Source organism: Artemia sp. Qi Xiang Cuo, chromosome 2, assembly GCF_049724085.1.
Source record: "Artemia sp. Qi Xiang Cuo chromosome 2, ASM4972408v1, whole genome shotgun sequence".
NCBI lineage: Eukaryota > Metazoa > Arthropoda > Branchiopoda > Anostraca > Artemiidae > Artemia > Artemia sp. Qi Xiang Cuo.
In genome coordinates this window covers 56,348,267-56,371,403 of record NC_142795.1, presented here as the reverse complement: position 1 = coordinate 56,371,403, position 23,137 = coordinate 56,348,267, and the positions used below count along the sequence as shown (strand labels likewise).

Here is a 23,137-nt window from a genome sequence, read left to right as displayed (position 1 = left end):
ATTTAAAAGAGTTTATTCATTAAAGTGCAAATTACAATCTGGTTTTTAGAAAGCATATGAGGTTTAGAACCCTACTCATATTAATTTCTCCTCATTTTGAGTTTGACTCTGTTATTTACTTTAATTTATGTTTGTTTTGGATTTCATTTATTTATTGATACTAATTTCTGGTATTTATATGTTTGGTTGATATTTTGATTCTATTTTCATTGATTTTTGGTTTAACAGAGTTCTTTACTTTTTTTGGAAAACTTATTTTGCGGAAAAAGTTGTTTTAATTATTTTCTGTTCGTTTTGTATTGACATAGTCTTTTTCAGGGAAAAAGACTGAGCCTCTTCTAAAGTTAAATAACCATCCCTTCCATAAAAACCTTAAATACCCTATGGGCATAACTTACAACCCTTGGCCCTAATCTCTGGGGTTTCATTCAACCCCAAAAGCCTTGTTATATGATATTTAGACTATTTTGAATAGAATAGCTATCTCAAAATTTCTATTAGATGCATTCCGGGACAATACGACATGTGTGTTTTTTTTGGGGGGGGGGTAGCTGCCCTCTGATCACTTTGACTCTAAAAAAGAGCAGTAGAGCGTCTGATTACCAATCCAAAGAGCCCCTTCCGAAGTTTATATGACCATATTTTCTATAAAAAACCATATTTGCCCCCAGGGCATAACTTAAAACCCATACCCTGAGGGCGGGACATTTTTGAAGCTTCTACGACAAAACTTTCTGTAAAAACGTTATATGCCCCAAGGGCATAACTTACGACCCTTGTCCTGAGGGCTATGGGGAGAGGGTTGTCATCCTCAAAAACATAATTTCCAGGCCTTTCAACTACGTTGAACAAAATTGCCATATCAAAATGTTGATCGGATGAAAGACCCCCTAAAATTTATAGAACCTTAATGAAAATCACACGATCATATTCAGCGTATCTGAGAACCCTACTGTAGAGGTTTCAAGCTCCTATCTACAAAAATGTGGAATTTTGCATTTTTTGCCAGAAAAAGATCACGGATGCGTGTTTATTTGTTTTTTTTTTTTGTTTTTTTTTTCCAGGGGTGATCGTATCGATCCAGTATTCCTAGAATATCGTGGAAGGGCTCATTCGAACGTAAATTAAAAGTTAAAGTGTCCTTTTTAAGCGGCCAAAAAAAAATGGAGGGCAACTAGGCCCCCTCCGACGCTTATTTTTTTCCCAAGGTCACCCGATCAAAATTTTGAGATAGCCATTTTGTTAAGCATGGTCGAAAATATAATAACTATGTCTTTTAGGATGACTTAATCCCTCAAAGCCCCCAGGGGGAGGGCTGAAAGTTATGAACTTTACCCAATGTTAACATATAGTATTTGTTATTGGGAAGTATACAGATGTTTTCAGGGGGAATTTTTTCTGGTAGTGGGGGGGGGGGGGGGGGTCGGGAGCTAGATGGGAGGATCTTTTCATGAAGGAAGTTTTCATGGGGGAAGGGACATTGCTATGAAGGGGGTGCCGGATTTCCCATCATTATTTTTTTTTTTAAATCAGAAATTAAATATAAAAAAACAAGTTTTTCCACTGAAAGTAAGGAGCAACATCAAAACTTAAAACGAACAAAAAAATATTAGCTATATGATTGGGTTCACCTTCTAGTCAATGCCTCGCTCTTTAAGCCAAAGATTTTTAGTACTTTCATAAGAGCTATTTATTCTAATTAACGGCCTTTGTGATTAAGGGGTCATTTTTAAAGAATTGGAACAAAATTTTGTTTACTTATTCAATGATGGTGAACCAAAATAAAAGAAGCATTAACTAAAAAACGATCAGAAATTAAATAAAAAAACAAGTTTTTTAAACTGAAAGTAAGGTGCGACATTAAAACTTAAAAAGAACAGAAATTATTCCGTATATGAAAGGGGCTGTCCCCTCCTCAACGCCTTGCTCTTTACGCTAAAGTTTGACTTTCTCATAACTCTATTTTTTTAAACAATAAACAACTTTAGCGTAAAGAGCAAGGCGTTGAGGAGGGGACAGCCCCTTTCATATACGGAATAATTTCTGTTCGTTTTAAGTTTTAATGTCGCTCCTTACTTTCAGTTTAAAAAACTTGTTTTTTTATTTATTATAACATACAAGACCATGACGTTCACCAGCGCCTTTCGCTCAGTTGAGTCAAATGGCTCTTCACAATCTATAAAACGGGAACTAATAATAATTTATTTTTGACCCACTAACATTATAAGAAAGTGGAGTAACAAAAGAAAATACATACAAAAAGAAACAAATGCAAAACAGTATCAATATAAAGAACTACAAATGCAAATCAGAACAATCGCACAAGAGGATGAAAAGGACCCAACCGCTTGCAGGCCTCATCTTTTAACTTGGAGTCCAACTTATTATATGACGTCAATATATCAGTTGCATTAAACATTCGAATAATCTTACGGTTTCTATACCAACGAGGCAAATACGAAAGATATTTAGAATAACGGAAGTACAAAACTCAATCTTGCATATCACTAGTACATAAAAATGGGCGCAAACCTGATAGAAGAAGAATGGAATGCCGCAATATGTTGGATAGAGTTTAGCCAATGCCTTATGAGAATGTCGGCCACGATTTGGGACAATTTTAGCATAACCTACTTTAAGCTTATTCTTAATATCTGCAAGTGCACTAACACGGATAAAAGGGGTCTGACGAGTCAAATACTTCTCAATTGTTGATCTAAGAGGAAAACTTGGTCAACGCATCTTCTCTCTTTTCTAATACTCTTTTCACTTTTCTTCCTTAGTCTAACAAGTACCATCATGCTAAGGAATTTGCTTCCTATGGAAATCAAGGTGAAGCCTCTGCCTTTACCAAACTCACTCTTATCACCTTTCGCATGGTTTTAATAATCAGTTTTCCTAAAATCACGAAGTACTGCCTCAGTGTCAAACATCATATTCATAATCTTCAGTAATTTATCCCTAATTTCACAACCACCCTATTTCAAAAACTCATTTACCTCACTATCAGCACTTATGACGCCGTATTATATTTTTTCATTCTCGTTGACAGAGTTGTGTGCAACAAAAAGTATAGTATGTTTGAATCACGTGATCCCTATTAGGGCTTTCTTTGTAGGTGGTTTGAAAACCTCTCTTGTCTGGTGACGAAAATCAACATGCTTAAAAAAAAATCAACGAAAATCGTTCATAAATACAGCTAATATGCTATGATTTCGGACTGCTGAGTTATGCCAGTGCAATGGTGGAGATCAATCAGTTCGTAGTAACGAACTGGGAGTAACGAGCGATTTGGCCGAATAGTAACAAAACTCTAATAAACAGAATTTTAATAACAACAGTTATGTCAAAATAAATGGGTTTTTATACTGATTTCAAATATATAAAGTTCATTAAGTCTTATGTCATCCACCAAAAGCTGTGAGCCTGAGAAAATTTACCTGATTTTCAAAAAAGGGGGGGGGGTGCCGAAAAGTCAACTGATCTTCACGAAAATTACACCATAAGATTTTCAACATATCAGAGAACCCTACTGTAGAGGTTTCAATTTCCTATCAGAAGCAATGCTATAGAGTTGCCTATAGTAGATAGCCGTAAGGCTTCAGTGTTTTATTATCTACTTATTTAATTATTTTTAAGCTCCTATGTACGAAAACATGGAATTGTGTACTTTTTGGCAAAAAAAAGATCAGGGATGCGTGTTTATTTGTTTTATTATTATTATTATTTTCCACAGGAGTGATCATATCAAACCAATGGTTCTAGAAGATCGAAAGAGAGCTCATTCAAGTGGAAATTAAAAGTTCTAGTGCCCTTTTTGCGTGACCAAAAATATCGGTGGTTACCGAGCCCCCCTCCCACGTCTATTCTTTCCAAAAGACATCCGATAAAAATTTTATGATAGTCATTTAATTTAGCATAGCCGAAAGGTTCAATAACTATACTTTTGGTCATGACATGACCCTCAGTAGTCCCTGGGGAACGTGCTTTAAGTTATGCAATTCGCCCACACCATTCACATATAGTATTTGTTATTGGGAAATATACGGAAATTTTTCAGGATAATGTTCCGCAGGAGGGGGATCTTCCACGGGCAGAATTTTCCGTTGGGAGGGAAGTTTCCACTGGAATTTTTTAGGAGAAATGTTGTACGGGAGGGGGGATTCCCTGGCAGGATTTGAAAAACGTTCAGAAATTAAATAAAACTACAAGTCTTTTCAACTGAAAGTAATGAGCAACATTAAAACTTAACATTAACAGAAATTATTATGTATATGAGGAGGGTTGCCTCTTCCTCGACCCTCGTTCTTTACGCTAAAGTTTGACTTTTTTCCTAGTTCTTTAGGATAGACTACTCAAACACAAGGGCTGTTGATTTTGAATGAGAAGTATTTTTAAAGAGTTTTAAAATCCTAGTGTGAAGAGCGAGATGTGAGGAAGGGGTAGGCCCCCTTCTATGTACAGAATAATTTCTGTTCGTTTAAGATAGTAGGGTGTATCTATGGAATTCTGTTGCCTGTATAGGATTGGCAGCTTTCCAAGGCAGATTACCAGACTGGTTATCAATTACACATTAGAATTACACTTCAGCTTCACGTGCACAATTTTTTTCTTAAAAAACTGGTATGATATAAAGTAGTCAAACATGTTTTTGGAGCATGTACTTGACGATGGAGAAAAAGGGTTAATGTGATTAGCAATTACGAGCGAGGATTCCCCCAGTGGTTTCTGGTAGTAGGCTGATAATATCAAGTTGAAAATTTAACAGAATAAGGTATTTGAGGTGGAACTTGAACTAAATCAAAATACACTATGTGAGGAGGAATTGAGTTTTTTGGATGGTATGGAAAAATGGTACGTGTTAAATATTCGGGTAAATATTCGACTATAAATAAGGCTATTGTGTCTTTCCGAACTTTCTGCGAGAGGCGGGGGTAAGTATTTATTTTAAATAATTCTAGGAGGAATTGAGTTTTGTGGCTGGTATGGAATAATGGTGCTTGTTAAATATTCGGGTAAACACACGACTTAAAAACGCTTCACCATAAATAAGGCTATAGTGTTTTTCCGAACTTTTTAGGGCGGGGGAAACTATTTAGTTTAAATAATTCTAGGAGGAATTGAGTTTTGTGGATGGTAACATACGACTAAGAAACGCTTCACTATAAATAAGGCTATCGTGTTTTTCCGAACTTTCTAGGGCGGGGGTAACTATTTAGTTTAAATAATTCTAGGAGGAATTGAGTTTTATGGATGGTATAGAAAAATGGTACTTTTTAAATATTCGGGTAAACATATGACTAAGAAACGCTTCACTATAAATAAGGCTATAGTGTTTTTCCAAACTTTCTAGGGCGGGGGTAAGTATTTAGTTTAAATAATTCTAGGAGAAATTTAGTTTTATGATTGGTTTGGAAAAATGCTACGTGTTAAACAGTTGAGTATATCGTCGACTATAAATAAGGCTAGGGTGTTTTTCCGAACTTTCTAGGGCGAGGGTAAGTCTTTATTTGAAATAACTCTAGGAGGACGTCAGTTTTGTGGATGGTGGGGAAAAATGGTATATCTTAAATATTTGAGTAAACATACGACTAAGAAACGCTTCACTATAAATAAGGCTATTGTGTTTTTCTGAACTTTCTAGGGCGGGGGTAACTATTTAGTTTAAATAATTCTAGGAGGAATTGAGTTTTATGGATGATATGGAAAAATGGTACATGTTAAATATTCGGGTAAACATTCGACTGTAAATAAGGCTATTGTGTCTTTCTTAACTTTCTGTGAGAGGCGGGGGTAAGTATTTATTTGAAATAATTCTTGGAGGACTTGAGTTTTGTGGCAGGTGTGGAAAAATGGTACGTGTTGAATATTTGAGTAAGCATACGACTAAGAAACGCTTCACTATAAATAAGGCTATTGTGTTTTTCTGAACTTTCTAGGGCGGGGGTAACTATTTGGTTTAAATAATTATAGGAGCAATTGAGTTTTATGGATGATATGGAAAAATGGTACATGTTAAATATTCGGGTAAACATACGACTATAAATAAGGCTATTGTGTCTTTCTGAACTTTCTGTGAGAGGCGGGGGTAAATATTTAGTTTAAATAATTCTAGGAGGAATTGATTTTTGTGGCTGGTGTGGAAAAATGGTACTTGTTAAATATTCGGGTAAACATACGACTAAGAAACGCTTCACTATAAATAAGGCTTTCGTGTTTTTCCGAGCTTTCTAGGGCGGAGTTAACTATTTAGTTTAAATATTTCTATGAGTAATTGAGTTTTATTGAGGGTTTGGAAAAATGATACTTGTTAAAGATTCGGTTAAATATACGTCTAAGAAACACTTCACTATAACAAAGGCTATCGTGTTTTTTCCGAAATTTCTAGGGCAGGGGTAACTATTTATTTTAGATAATTATAGGACTAATTGAGTTTTATGGATGGTATTGAAAAATGGTACTTGTTAAATATTCGGATACACATACGACTAAGAAACGCTTCACTATAAATAAGGCTATCTTGTCTTTCCGAACTTTATTGGTCGGGGTAAATATTTAGTTTAAATCCTTCTAGGATTTATTGAGTTTTTTGGTTTGTATGGAAATTTGGTACTTGTTAAATATTCGGGGACACATACGACTAAGAAACGCTTCACTATAAATAAGGCTATCGTGTTTTTCCGAACTTTCTAGGGCGGGGGTAACTATTTAGTTTAAATAATTCTAGGAGGAATTGAGTTTTATGGATGGTATGGAAAAATGGCACTTGTTGAATATTCGGGTAAACATACGACTAAGAAACGCTTCACTATAAATAAGGCTATCGAATTTTTCCGAACTTTCTAGGGCGGGGGTAAGTATTTAGTTTAAATAATTCTAGGAGGAATTGATTTTTGTGGATGGTACGGAAAAATGGTACGTGTTAAATAGTCGGGTTAACATTCGACTATAAATAAGGCTATTGTGTCTTTCTGAACTTACTTTGAGAGGCGGGGGTAAGTATTTAGTTTAAATAATTCTAGGAGGAATTGAGTTTTATGGATGGTATGGAAAAATGGTACTTGTTAAATATTCGGGTAAACATGTGACTAAGAAACGCTTCACTATAAATAAGGCTAGTGTGTTTTTCTGAACTTTCTAGGGCGGGGGTAACTATTTAGTTTAAATAATTCTAGGAGGAATTGAGTTTTATGGATGATATGGAAAAATGTTACTTGTTAAATTTTCGGGTAAATATACTACTAAGAAAAGCGGAACACCACATGTGGATAACATGGTTTTCCAACTTTTCTTGAGCAAGCGTAAGCTTTCATTCAAAATAATTTCTATAATGACTTCATTTTTGCGGATGTGCTTGAAAAATGCGCCATTTTAAATATTCGATTATATATACGACTATAAATCAGGCTCTTGCTTCCTTCTGAACGTTCTCTGAGAGGCGGGGGTAAGTATTTAGTTTAAATAATTCTAGAAGGAATTGAGTTTTGTGGCTGGTGTTGAATTATGGTACGTGTTGAATATTTGGGTAAACATACGACTAAGAAACGCTTCACTATAAATAAGGCTATTGGGTTTTCCTGAACTTTCTAGGGCGGGGGTAAGTATTTAGTTTGAATAATTCTAGGAGGAATTAATTTTTTGTGGGTGGTACGGAAAATTGGTACGTGTTAAATATTCGGGTAAACATTCGACTATAAATAAGGCTTTTGTGTCTTTCTTAACTTTCTGTGATAGGCGGGGGTATGTATTTAGTTGAAATAATTCTAGGAGGAATTGAGCTTTGTGGCTGGTGTGGAAAAATGGTACGTGTGGAGTAAATTAAGTTTTGAGGGGGGTAAAAATAGTAGTTATTTAGTACCCAGTAAACAGGTGACTTGAAATGCTTCATTAGAAATAGGTTATTACTAATGATACCTCCTCGACCGATATTTTTTTTATTGTATTTTATAGCTATTAGCCAAATGTTGCTCAGGGTTTGTCTCACCAACCAGTAAATCTTTATCGGGGTTTAATTTTTTCTGTTCAGTTATTTTCCGTGTAAGCCAATAAAATTACCTCATTCTTTTATTCTAACTTAACTTGTAGGAATAGGACTTCTAGAATAAGGATTCATTCCCTCGACTAAATCAGTTTATTCATGTAAAATGGTGAACAAAAGACTATTAATTCTCCGTATTCTTCTTCTTCTTATCTAGCTAAACGTTGCGCTGTGTTTTCACACCAACTAGTAAATATTTATCGGGGTTTTATTTTTTCTGTTCAATTATTTTCAGTGTAAGCCAATATAATTACCTCATTCTTTTATTCTAACTTAACTTGTAGGAATAGGACTTCGAGAATAAGGATTCATTCCCTCGACTAAATCAGTTTATTCATGTATAATGGTGTACAAAAGACTATTAATTCTCCGTATTCTTCTTCTTCTTATCTAGCTAAACGTTTGCGCTGTGTTTTTCACACCAACTAGTAAATATTTATCGGGCTTTTATTTTGTCCGTTCAATTATTTTCAGTGTAAGCCAATATAATGCTAGGGGTAGTAAAAATGGTAGTTATTTAGTACCCGGTAAACAGGTGACTTGATATGCTTCATTAGAAGTAGGTTATTGCTAATGATACCTCCTCGACAGATATTTTTATGGCTCTAACAATTGTACTCTATGCTTGCCCAGAGACACGATGTGGCTTTCCCACTATTGCTCTATGGCCGGTTATCGACACTACCTAGTTTATTGCATGTATTAAATCAGTATATTTTACACAGTGGAACGATAAACACATAACTAATATCTCTAAAAAAAAGTGAAGATGAAGCATTTTAAGAAAGTGTGTCCACATGATAGTGTTATTGTAGCATTGAATGCTGACAAGGAGAAGTATTTAAACTATGAAATAAGTACAAGTGATAGCACTATCGGAAACGTATGCGTGCATTGTCATGACAGTAAAGAATTGAATTTCTTTGGAGTACCAGAAAATTCAACTCTTATGATGGTGGATATGCAAGATTGAGATCTCCGGAGATGATTGCACTCAAAGAGAATGCCAACATAAAAATAATAGTTGATAAAGAGGGGCATCTTCTTGCTATTGCTTGTGGTAACATGTTGCCCAGTGTTAAACCATATCGTCAGCTTTCGGGTATTAGCATTCAAATGAAAGCAAAGACGAAAAGAACGGCCTACTTTTCTACTAATAGCAGAAACCATATCTTGTCTACGCGCCGGAACTTTTACCTGTGTAAAAATAGTGTAATAATAGACAGTGAAATTGCTAGAAAAATAAAAAGGGCATTGGCAGAAAATATCACTAAGGAATATAAAGATGAATCAATGAAAAACAAAGTACCAGAAAACGTTACTGCCATTGATCAAACAGTCAATGAATCAAATAATACCAAAGACGAAAAGCATATTGACCCTGTCTATGACACACCTATAAAAATTGTGTATGAGTCAAAATGGAATAATGATTATTCTACTGATTACGAACTAAGAGAAGACAATAGCTATAGTATCAAGAGAGAACATGGTGAACCATTTTATGGAACAGATTCAAAATGTCCAAAGTTGTTCATTGATATTAATAATGTTTAATAATATATATTTTTTGTATTAATATTCTACATGATATTATTTCATTAAAAATATATTATACCTTACATTGTTATGTGTTCATTATATTTAGAGTAAGCTAGTATATCGAACGTTTCGAATGTCAATTAATACTACGGAGATGTAAGGAAAGGAATTTACATACATCATAAATCGGATAGATAGGTTAACATAGAGAAAATCGAAGTATAAGAAGGAATAAATTATCTATCAACATCCATTGACAGATACTTGGGATAGCATTGACAAAATCAAAGTATCAGAGTGAATAAGTTCTTTATCGATGTCTTTTGACAGATAGGTTTGATAGCACTGACATAATTTAAGTATCAAATTGAAAAAATTTTTTATTAACATTCTTTATCGATATCATATGTCGGATACGTCGGATAACATTGACAAAATCAATCTATTAGAAAGAATAAATTCTCTACCATCGTCCATTGTCAGATTTCTCATTATGAAAAAATTGTAAGTAAGTAAGTAGCAAACTCTTTCTTGAATTCAACTCATGGATACACAACACAGATATTATAAAAAAAAATTTGTAATTTCCAGACTTCATTTGCATGCAATAGATACCGAGAGTTCTATGACTCCTCCCTGCAATGACTTCTAAGGGTTTTATGACTCCTCCCCACAATCAATTCAGATGGTTTTAGGACGCATCCCCCTAGCCATAACTCCATTCAACCTTGAGCGAAGGTATAAAAGTTTGATTATGTATTTTTCTGCTTAACAGGTACATTAATAGCTTCCAAGTTGATAGGACTATATGCCACCGAATTTAACGGTTTGAAAAAATCAACTTTTGGTGTTATATTTGAATGTGCATTTTTGTTATTGTCTATAGAAATCGAAAAAATTGACTGTTATTATTGGAAAGTGACCTATAATACGTTTGAGTATGATAAAAGCTTGTGGAGTACTACATTACGTCATATAAACAGACTGGGATTCTACGATATAGTGATTACACCACTTAATAATACTGGTCAGGAACTGAGAAATGTTCAGGAGGAAGTCAATGAAATTTGCAGCTTTTTCGGGGTTGAAGCACTCTACGTAAAGGGTAACGTACCTACAGATAAAGTTTTAATTCAAAAGTGTGACCCTAGGATTCCACTTTTCAATCTAGAAGAGTTTAAGTGTCCTACATTTGAAGGGGCTCGTCACCGTCCTGAAGACGAGGTTAGGTTCTTCGCGCAGTGGATACCTAAGGACATACCTGATCGTGATAAATCCATAAGACATGGTAAAAACTATTCTATATCATGGGACCATCGTTTCTAGACGTTTAAGAGTGAACTCTAAGTACTATTTTTATGTAAATATGTGTTGTTGTTTTTTCTCAAAAAAAAAAATCTGTTAATACATTTAAGCAATAAATATCTTTGAGCTTAACCCATCTTTATTCTTTAGAATAGTTCTATTCATTTCATTAAAATATGAAGAAATTGTAAGTAAGTAACAATCGCTTTCTTGAATTCGATTCCTGGACACAATACAGTTATTTAATTCAAAAAATCATGATAAAATCGTAAGTAAGTAATAAACTCTTTATTGTTTTCACCTATTGAATACACAACATGGAAATTTCATTCAAGAAATTATGAAGAAATTGTAAATAGGTAACAAACTCTTTCTTGAAGTCAGCTCTTGTATACATAAAGCAGAAATTTCATTCAAGAAATTATGAAAAAATTGTAAGTAAGTAACAATGTATCTGTGTGTGTGCAAGGCAGAGCAATTTCCTCACAAATTCCACTATTTAATGCCCCCCCCCCCCGCGGCATTCCCCACCCCCGATGTTTGCTAGAATTCTTTAAGAATGACCCCTGAATCACAAAAACCGTTTAATTAGAATAAATAACTCTTTGAAAGTACAAAATATACTTTAGCGTAAAGAGCGAGGTATTGACTAGGGGGCGAATACCACCGATGTCTCTGATTGGCTCCTAAAAAATGGTAAATTCCACTATTTAATCCCCCCCCACCGGCCAAACTCTTTCTTGAAGTCACCTCTTGTATACATAAAGCAGAAATTTCCTTCAAGAAATTATGAAAAAATTGTAAGTAAGTAACAATGTGTCTGTTTGTGTGCAAGGCAGAGCAATTTCCTCACAAATTCCACTATTTAATGTCCCCCTCCACCCCACCGCAGCGGGCTGCGGTTTTTACCATGTCTTATGGATTTATCACGATCAGGTATGTCCTTAGGTATCCACTGCGCGAAGAACCTAACCTCGTCTTCAGGACGGTGATAAGCCCCTTCAAATTTAGGACACTTAAACTCTTCTAGATTGAAAAGTGGAATCCTAGGGTCACACTTTTGAATTAAAACTTTATCTGTAGGTACGTTACCCTTTACGTAGAGTGCTTCAACCCCGTAAAAGCTGCAAATTTGATTGACTTCCTCCTGAACGTTTCTCAGTTCCTGACCAGTATTATTAAGTGGTGTAATAACTCTATCGTAGAATCTTAGTTTGTTTATATGACGTAATGTAGTACTCCAAAAGCTTTTTTCATGCTCAAACATATTATAGTTCACTATCCAATAATAACAGTCAATTTCTTCGTGTTCTATAGACAATAATAAAAATGCACATTCAAATATAACACCAAAAGATGATTTTTTCAAACTGAGAAATTCGGTTTCATACAGTCCTATCTTCTTGGAAGCTATTAATGTAATTGTTAAGCAGAGAAATACTTAATCAAACTTTTATACATTCGCTCAAGGTTGAATGGAGTTATGGCTAGGGGGATGAGTCCTAAAAACATCGGAGTTCATTGTGGGGAAGAGTCATAAAGCCCGTAGAAGTCATTGTGGGGAGGAGTCAAAGAATTCTCGGTATCTATTGTATGCAAGTGAAGTCTAAAAATTACAAATTTTTTTTCTAATATCTGTGTTGTATATTCAAGAGTTGAATTCAAGAAAGAGTTTGCTACTTGCTTACAATTTTTTTATAATGAGAAATCTAACAATGGATGATGGTAGAGAATTTATTCATTATAATGGATTGAATTTGTCAATGTTATCCGACGTATCCGACATATGACATCGATAAAGAATGTTAATAAAGAATTTTTTCAATTTGATACTTAAATTATGTCAGTGTTATCAAACCTATCTGTCAAAAGACATCGATAAAGAACTTATTCACTCTGATACTTTGATTTTGTCAATGCTATCCCAAGTATCTGTCAATGGATGTTGATAGAGAATTTATTCATTCTTATACTTAGATTTTCTCTATGTTAACCTATCTATCCGATATATGATGCATGTAAATTCCTTTTCTTACATCTCCGATGTTTTAATAGACATTCTAAACGTTCGATATGCTAGCTTACTCTAAAAATAATGAACACAACAATGTAATGCAAGATATATTTCTAATGAAACAATGTCATGTAGAATATTAATACAAAAAAATATATATTATTATACATTATTTATATCAATGAACAATTTTGGATATTTTGAATCTGTTCCATAAAATGGTTCACCATGTTCTCTCTTGATACTATAGCTATTGTCTTCTCTTAGTTCGTAATCAGTAGAATAATCATTATTCCATTTTGACTCATACACAATTTTATAGGTGTGTCATCGACAGGGTCAATATGCTTTTCGTCTTTGGTATTATTTGATTCATTGACTGTTTGATCAATGGCAGTAACGTTTGCTGGTATTTTGTTTTTCATCGATTCATCTTTATATTCCTTAGTGATATTAACTGCCAATGCTCTTTTTATTTTTCTAGCAATTTCACTGTCTATTATCACACTATTTTTACACAGGTAACAGTTCCGGCACGTAGACAGGATATGGTTTATGATATTAGTAGAAGAGTAGGCCTTTCTTTTCGTCTTTGCTTTCATTTGAATGCTAATACCCGAAAGCTGACGATATGGCTTAACACTGGGTAACATGTTACCATAAGCACTAGCAAGAAGATGCCCCTCTTCATCAACTATTATTTTTATGTTGGCATTCTCTTTGAGTGCAATCATCTCCGGAGATCTCAATCTAGCATATCCACCATCATAAGAGTCGAATTATTTTGGTACTCCAAAGAAATTCAATTCCTTACTTTCATGACAATGTACGCATACGTTTCCGATAGTGCTGCCACTTGTACTTATTTCATAGTTTAAATGCTTATCCTTGTCAACATTCAATGCTACAATTACGCTATCATGTGAACACACTTTCTTAAAATGTTCCATCTTCACTTTTTTAACAGATACTAGTTATGTGTTTATCGTTCCACTGTGTAAAAAATACTGATTTAATACATGCAATAAACTAGGTAGTGTCGATAACCGGCCATAGAGCAATAGTGGGAAAGCCACATCGTGTCTCTGGGCAAGCATAGAGTACAATTGTTAGAGCCTTAAAAATATCGGTCGAGGAGGTATCATTATCAATAACCTACTTCTAATGAAGCATATGAAGTAACCTGTTTACGGGGTACTAAATAACTACCATTTTTACTACCACTAGCATTATATTGGCTTACACTGAAAATAATTGAACGGACTAAATAAAATCCCGATAAATATTTACTGGTTGGTGTGACAAACACAGCGCTACGTTTAGCTAGATAAGAAGAAGAAGAATACGGAGAATTAATAGTCTTTTGTTCACCATTTTACATGAATAAACTGATTTAGTCGAGAAAATGAATCCTTATTCTAGAAGTCCTATTCCTACAAATTAAGTTAGAATAAAATAATTAGGTAATTATATTGGCTTACACTGAAAATAATTGAACGGAAAAAATAAAACCCCGATAAATATTTACTAGTTGGTGTGGCAAACACAGCGCAACGTTTAGCTAGATAAGAAGAAGAAGAAGAAGAATACGGAGAAATAATAGTCTTTTGTTCACCATTTTACATGAATAAACTGATTTAGTCGAGGGAATGAATCCTTATTCTAGAAGTCCTATTCCTACAAGTTAAGTTAGAATAAAAGAATGAGGCAATTGTATAGACTAAACCTGAAATTAATTGAACAGAAAAAATAAACCCCCGATAAATGTTTACTAGTTGGTGTGACAAACACTAAACAAAGTTTGGTTAATAGCTATAAAATACAATAAAAAAAATATCCGTCGAGGAGGTATCATTAGCAATAAACTATTTCTAATGAAGCATTTCAAGTAATCTGTTTACCGGGTACTAAATAACTACCATTTTTACCCCCCTGAAAACTTAATTTACCCCACACGTACCATTTTTCCGCACTAGCCACAACACTCAATTCCTCCTAGAATTATTTAAACTAAATACATACCCCCGCCTCTCACAGAAAGTTCAGAAAGGCACAATAGCCTTATTTATAGTCGAATTTTTACCCGATTATGTAACAAGTACAATTTTTCCTTACCACCAACAAAAATCAATTTCTCCTAGAATTATTTAAACTAAATACTTACCCCCGCCCTAGAACGTTCTGATAACCACGATAGCCTTATTTATATTGAAGTGTTTCTTAGTCGTATGTTTACCCAAATATGCAACACGTACCATTTTTCCGCACCAGCCACAAACCTCATTTCCTCCTAGAATTATTTAAACTAAATAATTACCCACGCTACTCAGAGAAAGTTCATACAGAAGCACGAGCCTTATTTATAGTCGAATATCTAATTAAATATTTAACACGTACTATTTTTCCGTACCATCCACAAAAATCAATTCCTCCTAGAATTATTTAAACTGAATACTTACCCCCACCCTAGAAAGTTCAGAAAAACATGATAGCCTTATTTATAGTGAAGCGTTTCTTAGTCGTATGTTTAACCGAATATTTAACAAGTACCATTTTTCCATATCATCCATAAAACTCGATTCCTCCTAGAATTATTTAAACTAAATAGTTACCCCCGCCCTAGAAAGTTCAGAAAACACAATTGCCTTATTTATAGTGAAGCGTTTCTTAGTCACATGTTTACCCGAATATTTAACAAGTACCATTTTTCCATACCACCCATAAAACTCAATTCCTCCTAGAATTATTTAAACTAAATACTTACCCCCGCCTCTCACAGAAAGTTCAGAAAGACATAATAGCCTTATTTATAGTCGAATGTTTACCCGAATATTTAACACGTACCATTTTTCCGCACCACCCACAAAAATCAATTCCTCCTAGAATTATTTAAACTGAAAAGTTATCCCCATTCAAGAAAGTTCAGAAAAACACGATAACCTCACTTATAGTGAAGCGTTTATTAGTCTTGTGTTTAGCCGAATATGTAACAAGTACCATATTTCCACACCATCCATAAAACACACTTCCTCCAAGAATTATTTAAACTAAATAGTTACCCCCGCCCTAGAAAGTTCGGAAAAACACGAGAGCCTTATTTATAGTGAAGCGTTTCTTAGTCATATGTTTACCCGAATAATTAACACTTACCATATTTCCATACCAACCAAAAAACTCGATTCCTCCTAGAATAATTTAAACTAAATAGTTACCCCCGCCCTAGAAAGTTCGGAAAAACACGATAGCCTTATTTATAGTGAAGCGTTTCTTAGTCGTATGTTTACCCGAATATTTAACAAGTACCATTTTTCGATACCATCCATAAAACTCAATTCCTCCTAGAATTATTTAAACTAAATAGTTACCCCCGCCCTAGAAAGTTCAGAAAAACACAATAGCCTTATTTATAGTGAAGCGTTTCTTAGTCGTATGTTTACCCGAATATTTAACAAGTACCATTTTTCCACACCAGCCACAAAACTCAATTCCTTCTCAGAATTGTTTAAACTAAATACTTACCCCCGCCTCTCACAGAAAGTTCAGAAAGACACAATAGCCTTATTTATAGTCGTATGTTTACCCTAATATTTAACATGTACCATTTTTCCCTATCATCCATAAAAATCAATTCCTCCTAGAATTATTTAAACTAAATAGTTACCCCCGCCGTAGGAAGTTCGGAAAAACACAATAGCCTTATTTATATTTAAGAATTTTTTAGTCGTATGTTAACTCAACTATTTAACTTGTTCCATATTTACATACCAGAGACAAAATAGAAGTCCTTCTATAGTTATTTATAATCAAGGCCTACCCCCGCCTCTCACAATCCGTTCAGAAAAACACTAAACCCTTATTTATGGTCGAATGTATACTCGAATATTTAACACTTACCATTTTCCCATATCATCCATAAAACTCAATTCCTCCTAGAATTATTTAAACTAAATAGTTACCCTCGACTTATAAATTTCTGAAAAACACGATAGCCTTATTTATAGTGAAGCGTTTCTTAGTTGTATGTTTACTCGAATTTTAAAGACGTTCCATATTTCCGCACCAGCCACAAAACACAATTCCTCCTAGAGTTATTTCAACTAAATACTTACCCTCGCTTCTCACAGAAAGTTCAGAAAGACACAATAGCCTTATTTATAGTCGAATGTTTACCCGAATATTTAACATGTACCATTTTTCCGTACCACCCACAAAAATGAAGTCCTCCTAGAATTATTTCAATTCAAGACTTACCCCCACACGAGAAAGTTTTGAAAAACACTATGTACGTAGTTATAGTTCGGTGTGTCCTAGAAATTTGTGTCAACAAATAGGTAAACAGTCTAATTGGTATATACCATCCATCAAACTCACTGCATCCTCGACTTCTTTAAACTAAATAGTTACCCCCGCCCTAGAAAGTTCAGAAAAACTCGATAGCCTTTTATAGTGAAGCGTTTCTTAGTCGTATGTGTACCCGAATATTTAACAATTACCATTTTTCCATACCATCCATAAATCTCAATTCCTCCTAGAATTATTTAAACTAAATAGTTACCCCCGCCCTAGAAAGTTTTGAAAAACACAATAGCCTTATTTATAGTGAAGCGTTTCTTAGTCGTATGTTTACCCGAATATTTAACAAGTACCATTTTTCCACACCAGCCACAAAACTCAATTCATCCTAGAATTATTTAAACAAAATACTTACCCCCGACTCTCGCAGAAAGTTCAGAAAGACACAATAGTCTTATTTATAGTCGTATGTTTACCCGAATATTTAACATGTACCATTTTTCCATACCATCCATAAAACTCAATTCCTCCTAACATAGTTTATTTTGATTTAGTTCAAGTTCCACCTCAAATACCTCATTCTGTTAAATTTTCAACTTGATATGCGTAGCCTACTACCAAGAACCAATGGGGGAATCCTCACTCGTAATTGCTAATCACATTAAACCCTTTTTCCATCGTCAAGTACATGCTCCCAAAACATGTTTGACTACTTTATATCATACCAGTTTTTTAAGAAAAAAATTTTGCACGTGAAGCTGAAGTGTAATTCTAATGTGTTATTGATAACCAGTCTAGTAATCTGCCTTGGAAAGCTGCCAATCCTATACAAGCAACAGAATTCCATAGATACACCCTACTTAAGATGTTAATGTTGCTCATTACTTTCAGTTAAAAAACTTTCAGTTGTATTTTATTTATTTAACTTTTAGAAAGAGTGCCTTGTATTTTCTTTTCACCTAAGATAAATCCTGGCTTTGTAGTCCCTCTCATCCCAAGTAAAAGCCTAGGTCCATAATTTTATATTTTGTTATATTGTCTTAATTAACAGCCTAAAACTAGTTTTTAGTACTTACAAAAAAAATCTTAAACTTACCTCGTGTGAATTTGATATATTTAAATCTTAGTTAAAATTGACTTGTGATCATTATGTTCCAACAGATTCACTTTTCAACACTCAAGAAATACAGGACATGCGTAAAATTTTAAATGACATTGAAGCCGAATACGGAGAACCCGAAGCTGCAAATTCGGGGGAGTCGATAGATATTTCACCAAGGAAGCGACCGGCATTAACTCGAGGTTTGCCTTTCAAGAAACCAAGAATAATGAGCAGTGAAATGATTTATGTTACTGATGACATGTCTTCGGAAGGATTCCGGTAAGAGTACTTGCGTGAATTGCGTAAATTTAGTATTAAAGGTTTATTTTCCCTATGCAAGTTTTAGGTGTGTTATTTTCCTGCAACCTTACGGTTTTATTGTTTCAGCGTAAGACAATAATTTTCCTATTGTTCGGTTTAATTTTATCCAGCTACCGAACTCTGTTAAAAATTTTTAATTTGCATACTTATTTTTCCTTAGATGAGAAAAGGGTTGAAAATACGTCAGAAACATAAATGCGTATTTTGAAGCAATTTTATATCATTCTCTAAGAATAAATAAGCAGTACTATATAGTTCTGTTGCAGGAAATGGATAGATCTGAAACAAATGTATCCAATGACGAAATATCTTGTGCTTTCACTGCAAGTTACTGCTGTAGGCTTGTCGCAAGATTGCATGTTTCCTAGGGAGCACATACCTGAATCAAAGCCAAATAGAAATGATACAGAAAAATTTCAGCAAAAAAAACGAGCGTAAAGGCTTGAAAAGAGAGACATGAAAGCATAAAACGAACAAATTTAGAATGAATAATCGAGTTAAGCTTAAAATTAACAGAAACTGTCACAAATAAATGTGGGGCCACCGCCCCTTTAAATAAAAATATACATAAAACAGAAAAATATAACACTACACATTTTAAGTAGTTTTTCTTTTATTATTATGCACTAGCATTGAAAAGCCAAATGATGTTTTTACTTCCAAAAATTCTTTCTTAAACAATCAATCTAGTTTTATCACTCTGTTATGCAGTAAATTTTCATGAATGCTTTCTTCCTTTCAACTGTAGAGGATCTCAATATGAAGAATTATTTGTTTTGTGAATTATATAAACCATATATCTCTTCAATAAATTAAACATGTCTCTTTAAAATTAACAGTGTTCGTTCAATCTTACCTTTACCTTGTCTATACCTTTGATAACCTTAGACAAAATCTATACCTATGAATTTGAAAATTTTTATACCTTTGAACATTTTTGACAAAAAGAAGGGTCGTTGTGGAATAGTAAAATAAAACTGAAAATTACAAGCGTAATTATGTTAAGAACCATGTACCAACCTTGATTAGTATCGTGATTTTATTCTTTTTTTGATGTTGTTGACATTTTGTATAGTTCTGTATTGTTTTCAATAAACTACTAACGGCACTAGTTTTGTAGGGGTTTCGAGGGGAGTCCAACTCATATTTATGCTAGCTATTATTTGTCATCCTTCCACACCATAGTGATTTTAATTTTGTTGTGTTGTTTAAAAGGAAACTGTTTGAAATACAAGTCGTTTTCAGTTAAGCATCAATGACACTCTAGCCTTTAGAGGGTTTAAGGGAGGCGGTAGTACCATTTTTATTTATGGTAATTTCTGTTCGGTTTAAGTTCGACTTGATCGTTCATTTTAATTTCTTTTGGGTTTAAATTTCCTACGTTAAGGCCAAGGCCGTATTCAGGAGGGGGGGGCAAATGTTTATCTGACTCGTAAAAACGTAACAAAATGAATATAAACACATTTTGGATGCATTTTTTGAGGTTTGTTGTACTCCCCCCCGAAAAATCTTTTGTACCCCCCTCCCCGGAAAAATCCTTTGTACCCTCCCCTCCCCCCTAAAAAATCCTTTGTACACCCCCTCCCCACCACCGAAAAAATCTTGGATACGGCTCTGGTTCAGCCCTAGTAATTTTTGTTCGTTTAAAGTTTGCCTTATTATTCGACTTTATTTTTACTCGTTCTAGGTTTAAATTTTGCTCTTCATTTTTCTTTGAAACATTTATTTTAATGTTTTTTAATGTTAATTACTTAAAGGGAGCACTACAACTTTGAAATGTCAGTTTCAAAGATCCATCTACCGATTTTCTACGGCCACTGATTCTATGTAATCACTCCTGGCGAATCAAAACAAAGTTTGAAAAAAAAGAAAACAAATAAATAGATACACATCAGTGTACAACCTTGTCATAAAAAATTCAAAATTATGCGTAATGTGGAAAAAAAAACACTTTTAAAAGATTGTTAGAAATGAGCAATTTGATGGTATGATTTCATCAAGATTTCCGCCTTTTTCAATAATTACGCAAATTTCCTTATGTTTGTAACTTTTGATTGGCCAACTGAAAATTGATAAATTTTGTGTACTTGTAATCAGTATAAAAAGTCAATCCTTGTAAATTCACGTTTTAATGAAAGCTGTGTTTTCGAAGGTTTCGGATTCATTGACCAGGGTCGCTCTTTACTTAGACTTTCTTTTCATAAAATGCTAGATCTGAAGGAAATATACAAGTAATGGGTGTATTAAGAGGGAAAATGGGAGTCTAAAACAAAACCTCGTTCATTCTAAAGATGAATATTTAAGTGGATCTGTTTTTAGAATCAGAGTCTCCCGATTCCGATATCGATTCTGGAAATCTCTGACTTTTGAATTCTGGTTAATCGTCATGTCACTTATTAAGCCATACCGAGCACACCTTCTTTCCATTAGCTTTTGTTAAGAATCGTAGCTTAGTATAGTATTTGCACTAAGTCATTATCCGATTTTTTTTTTTATCCTGATAAACCACAACAGTGAAGTTAATTTTTGGAGTGAATTTTTCAAAATTCGGTTTTTCATTAATCATTTTTTACCTGATTCCCTTGTATCAGCTATTCAAGTAAAACTTGTTATCGTTAAAAAACAAATCATTCTCTTAGTTAAAAATTTTATTTTCTTATCATTAGCCATACTTCTACATCTAGTAGAAAGACTTTATAGCTGCTAAGAAAGGAGTAAAAGGTAAGCCACAATTTTCATAGCAAGGGTAGAACCGTTAAACTTTAAGACGAATGCATGACACCATTCATCTGTCCCATTCTTTCAGCAGAGGTGACTTCTTTTCCATTTCATTTTTTCATTCATTGCTTTTAGTGAAGTTTACTACTACAAAAAAGCCTCCACAAAGCAGGCTAATGCCTTCAAAATATGGTTGAATTACATTTTAACACCAGAAGAAGAAGGAGTTGACTTTTTTGGAGCTATAGCTGATGGAAATCTCCGGGCTCCAACAAAAGAAGTTTTATCAATGAAGAATTATACAACTATTCAAAATCTCAATAGACTTCGCCGTGAAGCCTTCATCCTCTATAGAAGTAAAGAGGTCCGTACAATTTTGGATAAAGTCATAAAGGAAGTTAAAGAACATAGATTCGCTATTCGAAGCGATAGATCAATTAACCAAGATCTTGGTAAGTGATTGAACTTTTTTATTCAAAAAAAAAAAAAAAGGCCAAGCCTGTTTAATTTGTGAGCTTTGAAGAAAAGCCAACAATTGGGCTTATTAAAATAGTGTTTACCGTATAAATTATAATTTGATTTATTGCCGGAAATATTGTTAAAACCAAAAATAATGAGACACTCATTGAATCATGGTATAATTTTTACCTGTACGACTTACTTTTCAGGTGCATCCAAGAAGCAGAGTAGTGAACTTCGTATAAAAATAGGACTTTAGACATTGACATTTTCACCTTGCATTCAGAGCACCTGGACAGTATTGTCGAATGTATTTTGGGAAATGTTGGGCTACTGTCGGTAACACTTTTAAGCACTTTAAAAATTTCCTTGAGTTTTTTTTGCCAAAGTAACAATTATGTAGAGTTTCTTTCAAGCTATAGCTTACGAAGATAAGAAGATTACACTTTAATTAATGCTTCCGCAGAAGGGGTATTTCACCCTAAGAAAGGGGTTGCCAACTTGTATTACTGACCAAAGCTGTAGAAAGCCTGAGCAGTGCTGACACAGAACAAACTTTTTGCGACCAGCTTGTCAGGGGATCTGAAGGATCCGCACATGTTGGGACTTTTTGGTACTTATTAAGAATCCAGAAAACACGCGATAAGTGAAGTTTTGTTATTACTAATGAAATAATACAAAATATAATAGCTCAGAAACAAATTTGGGCTATATATTTGCACATTCGGGGGTAGGGGGGGATAAAGCATAGAATTTGTTAAATACATAACCTAACCTAGCCCAACCTAGGTACCTTTTAGTCCCCGTAAACCCCAATAACTAAAGTTTAAAAATAGTTCCCGGAGTGAGAAACCCTTTGTTTATACAATGTCTCGTGTAAGTACTGGGTAATGGTTATCTGATGTTCCCAATAGCATTCTCGTTTGTTTTCTGGATTCTTGAAAAGTACCGAATTGTTTTCTTTAAACTAGTACAACAGGGCCCAATCTTAGAAAAACGCCTAAAAATAAACTTTTATTGATTTTGACATGGTAAGTTTATATTTCAAAAATAAGTTTGATGTTTTTCCAAAGGAATTATCTAAGGATAATTGAACACCGATTACAAATACGGGGTACAATCGTAATATGAGTGACGGGAAACAAAACAAAGACATGTGGTGTAGTCAACATTTTTCACGATGGAATCTAATTCCCACCACAGTCTGTATCTGTATTCAAGGTTATCTGAGGTTGTCGATTACAAAGCTAGTATTGCAACATGGAACTATGAAATTGAAACATGGTAAATGTTCATTTTAGAAAGTGTATTTGAATTTCAGCAATGTTGGCATTCGAGGGTTTTA

The 23,137-nt window shown here is 34.0% G+C and overlaps 1 protein-coding gene across 1 annotated transcript in view; it reads left to right on the top strand.

The window, feature by feature from the left end:
• LOC148955407 (uncharacterized) overlaps nucleotides 1-23,137 on the top strand; it is a 192,736-nt gene that overhangs the window by 106,092 nt on the left and 63,507 nt on the right. The window contains exons 5-6 of the mRNA XM_089107293.1: nucleotides 18,354-18,573; nucleotides 21,469-21,785. Coding sequence (XP_088963419.1) covers nucleotides 18,354-18,573; nucleotides 21,469-21,785 — 537 coding nt within the window. The remainder of the gene's footprint in view (nucleotides 1-18,353; nucleotides 18,574-21,468; nucleotides 21,786-23,137) is intronic.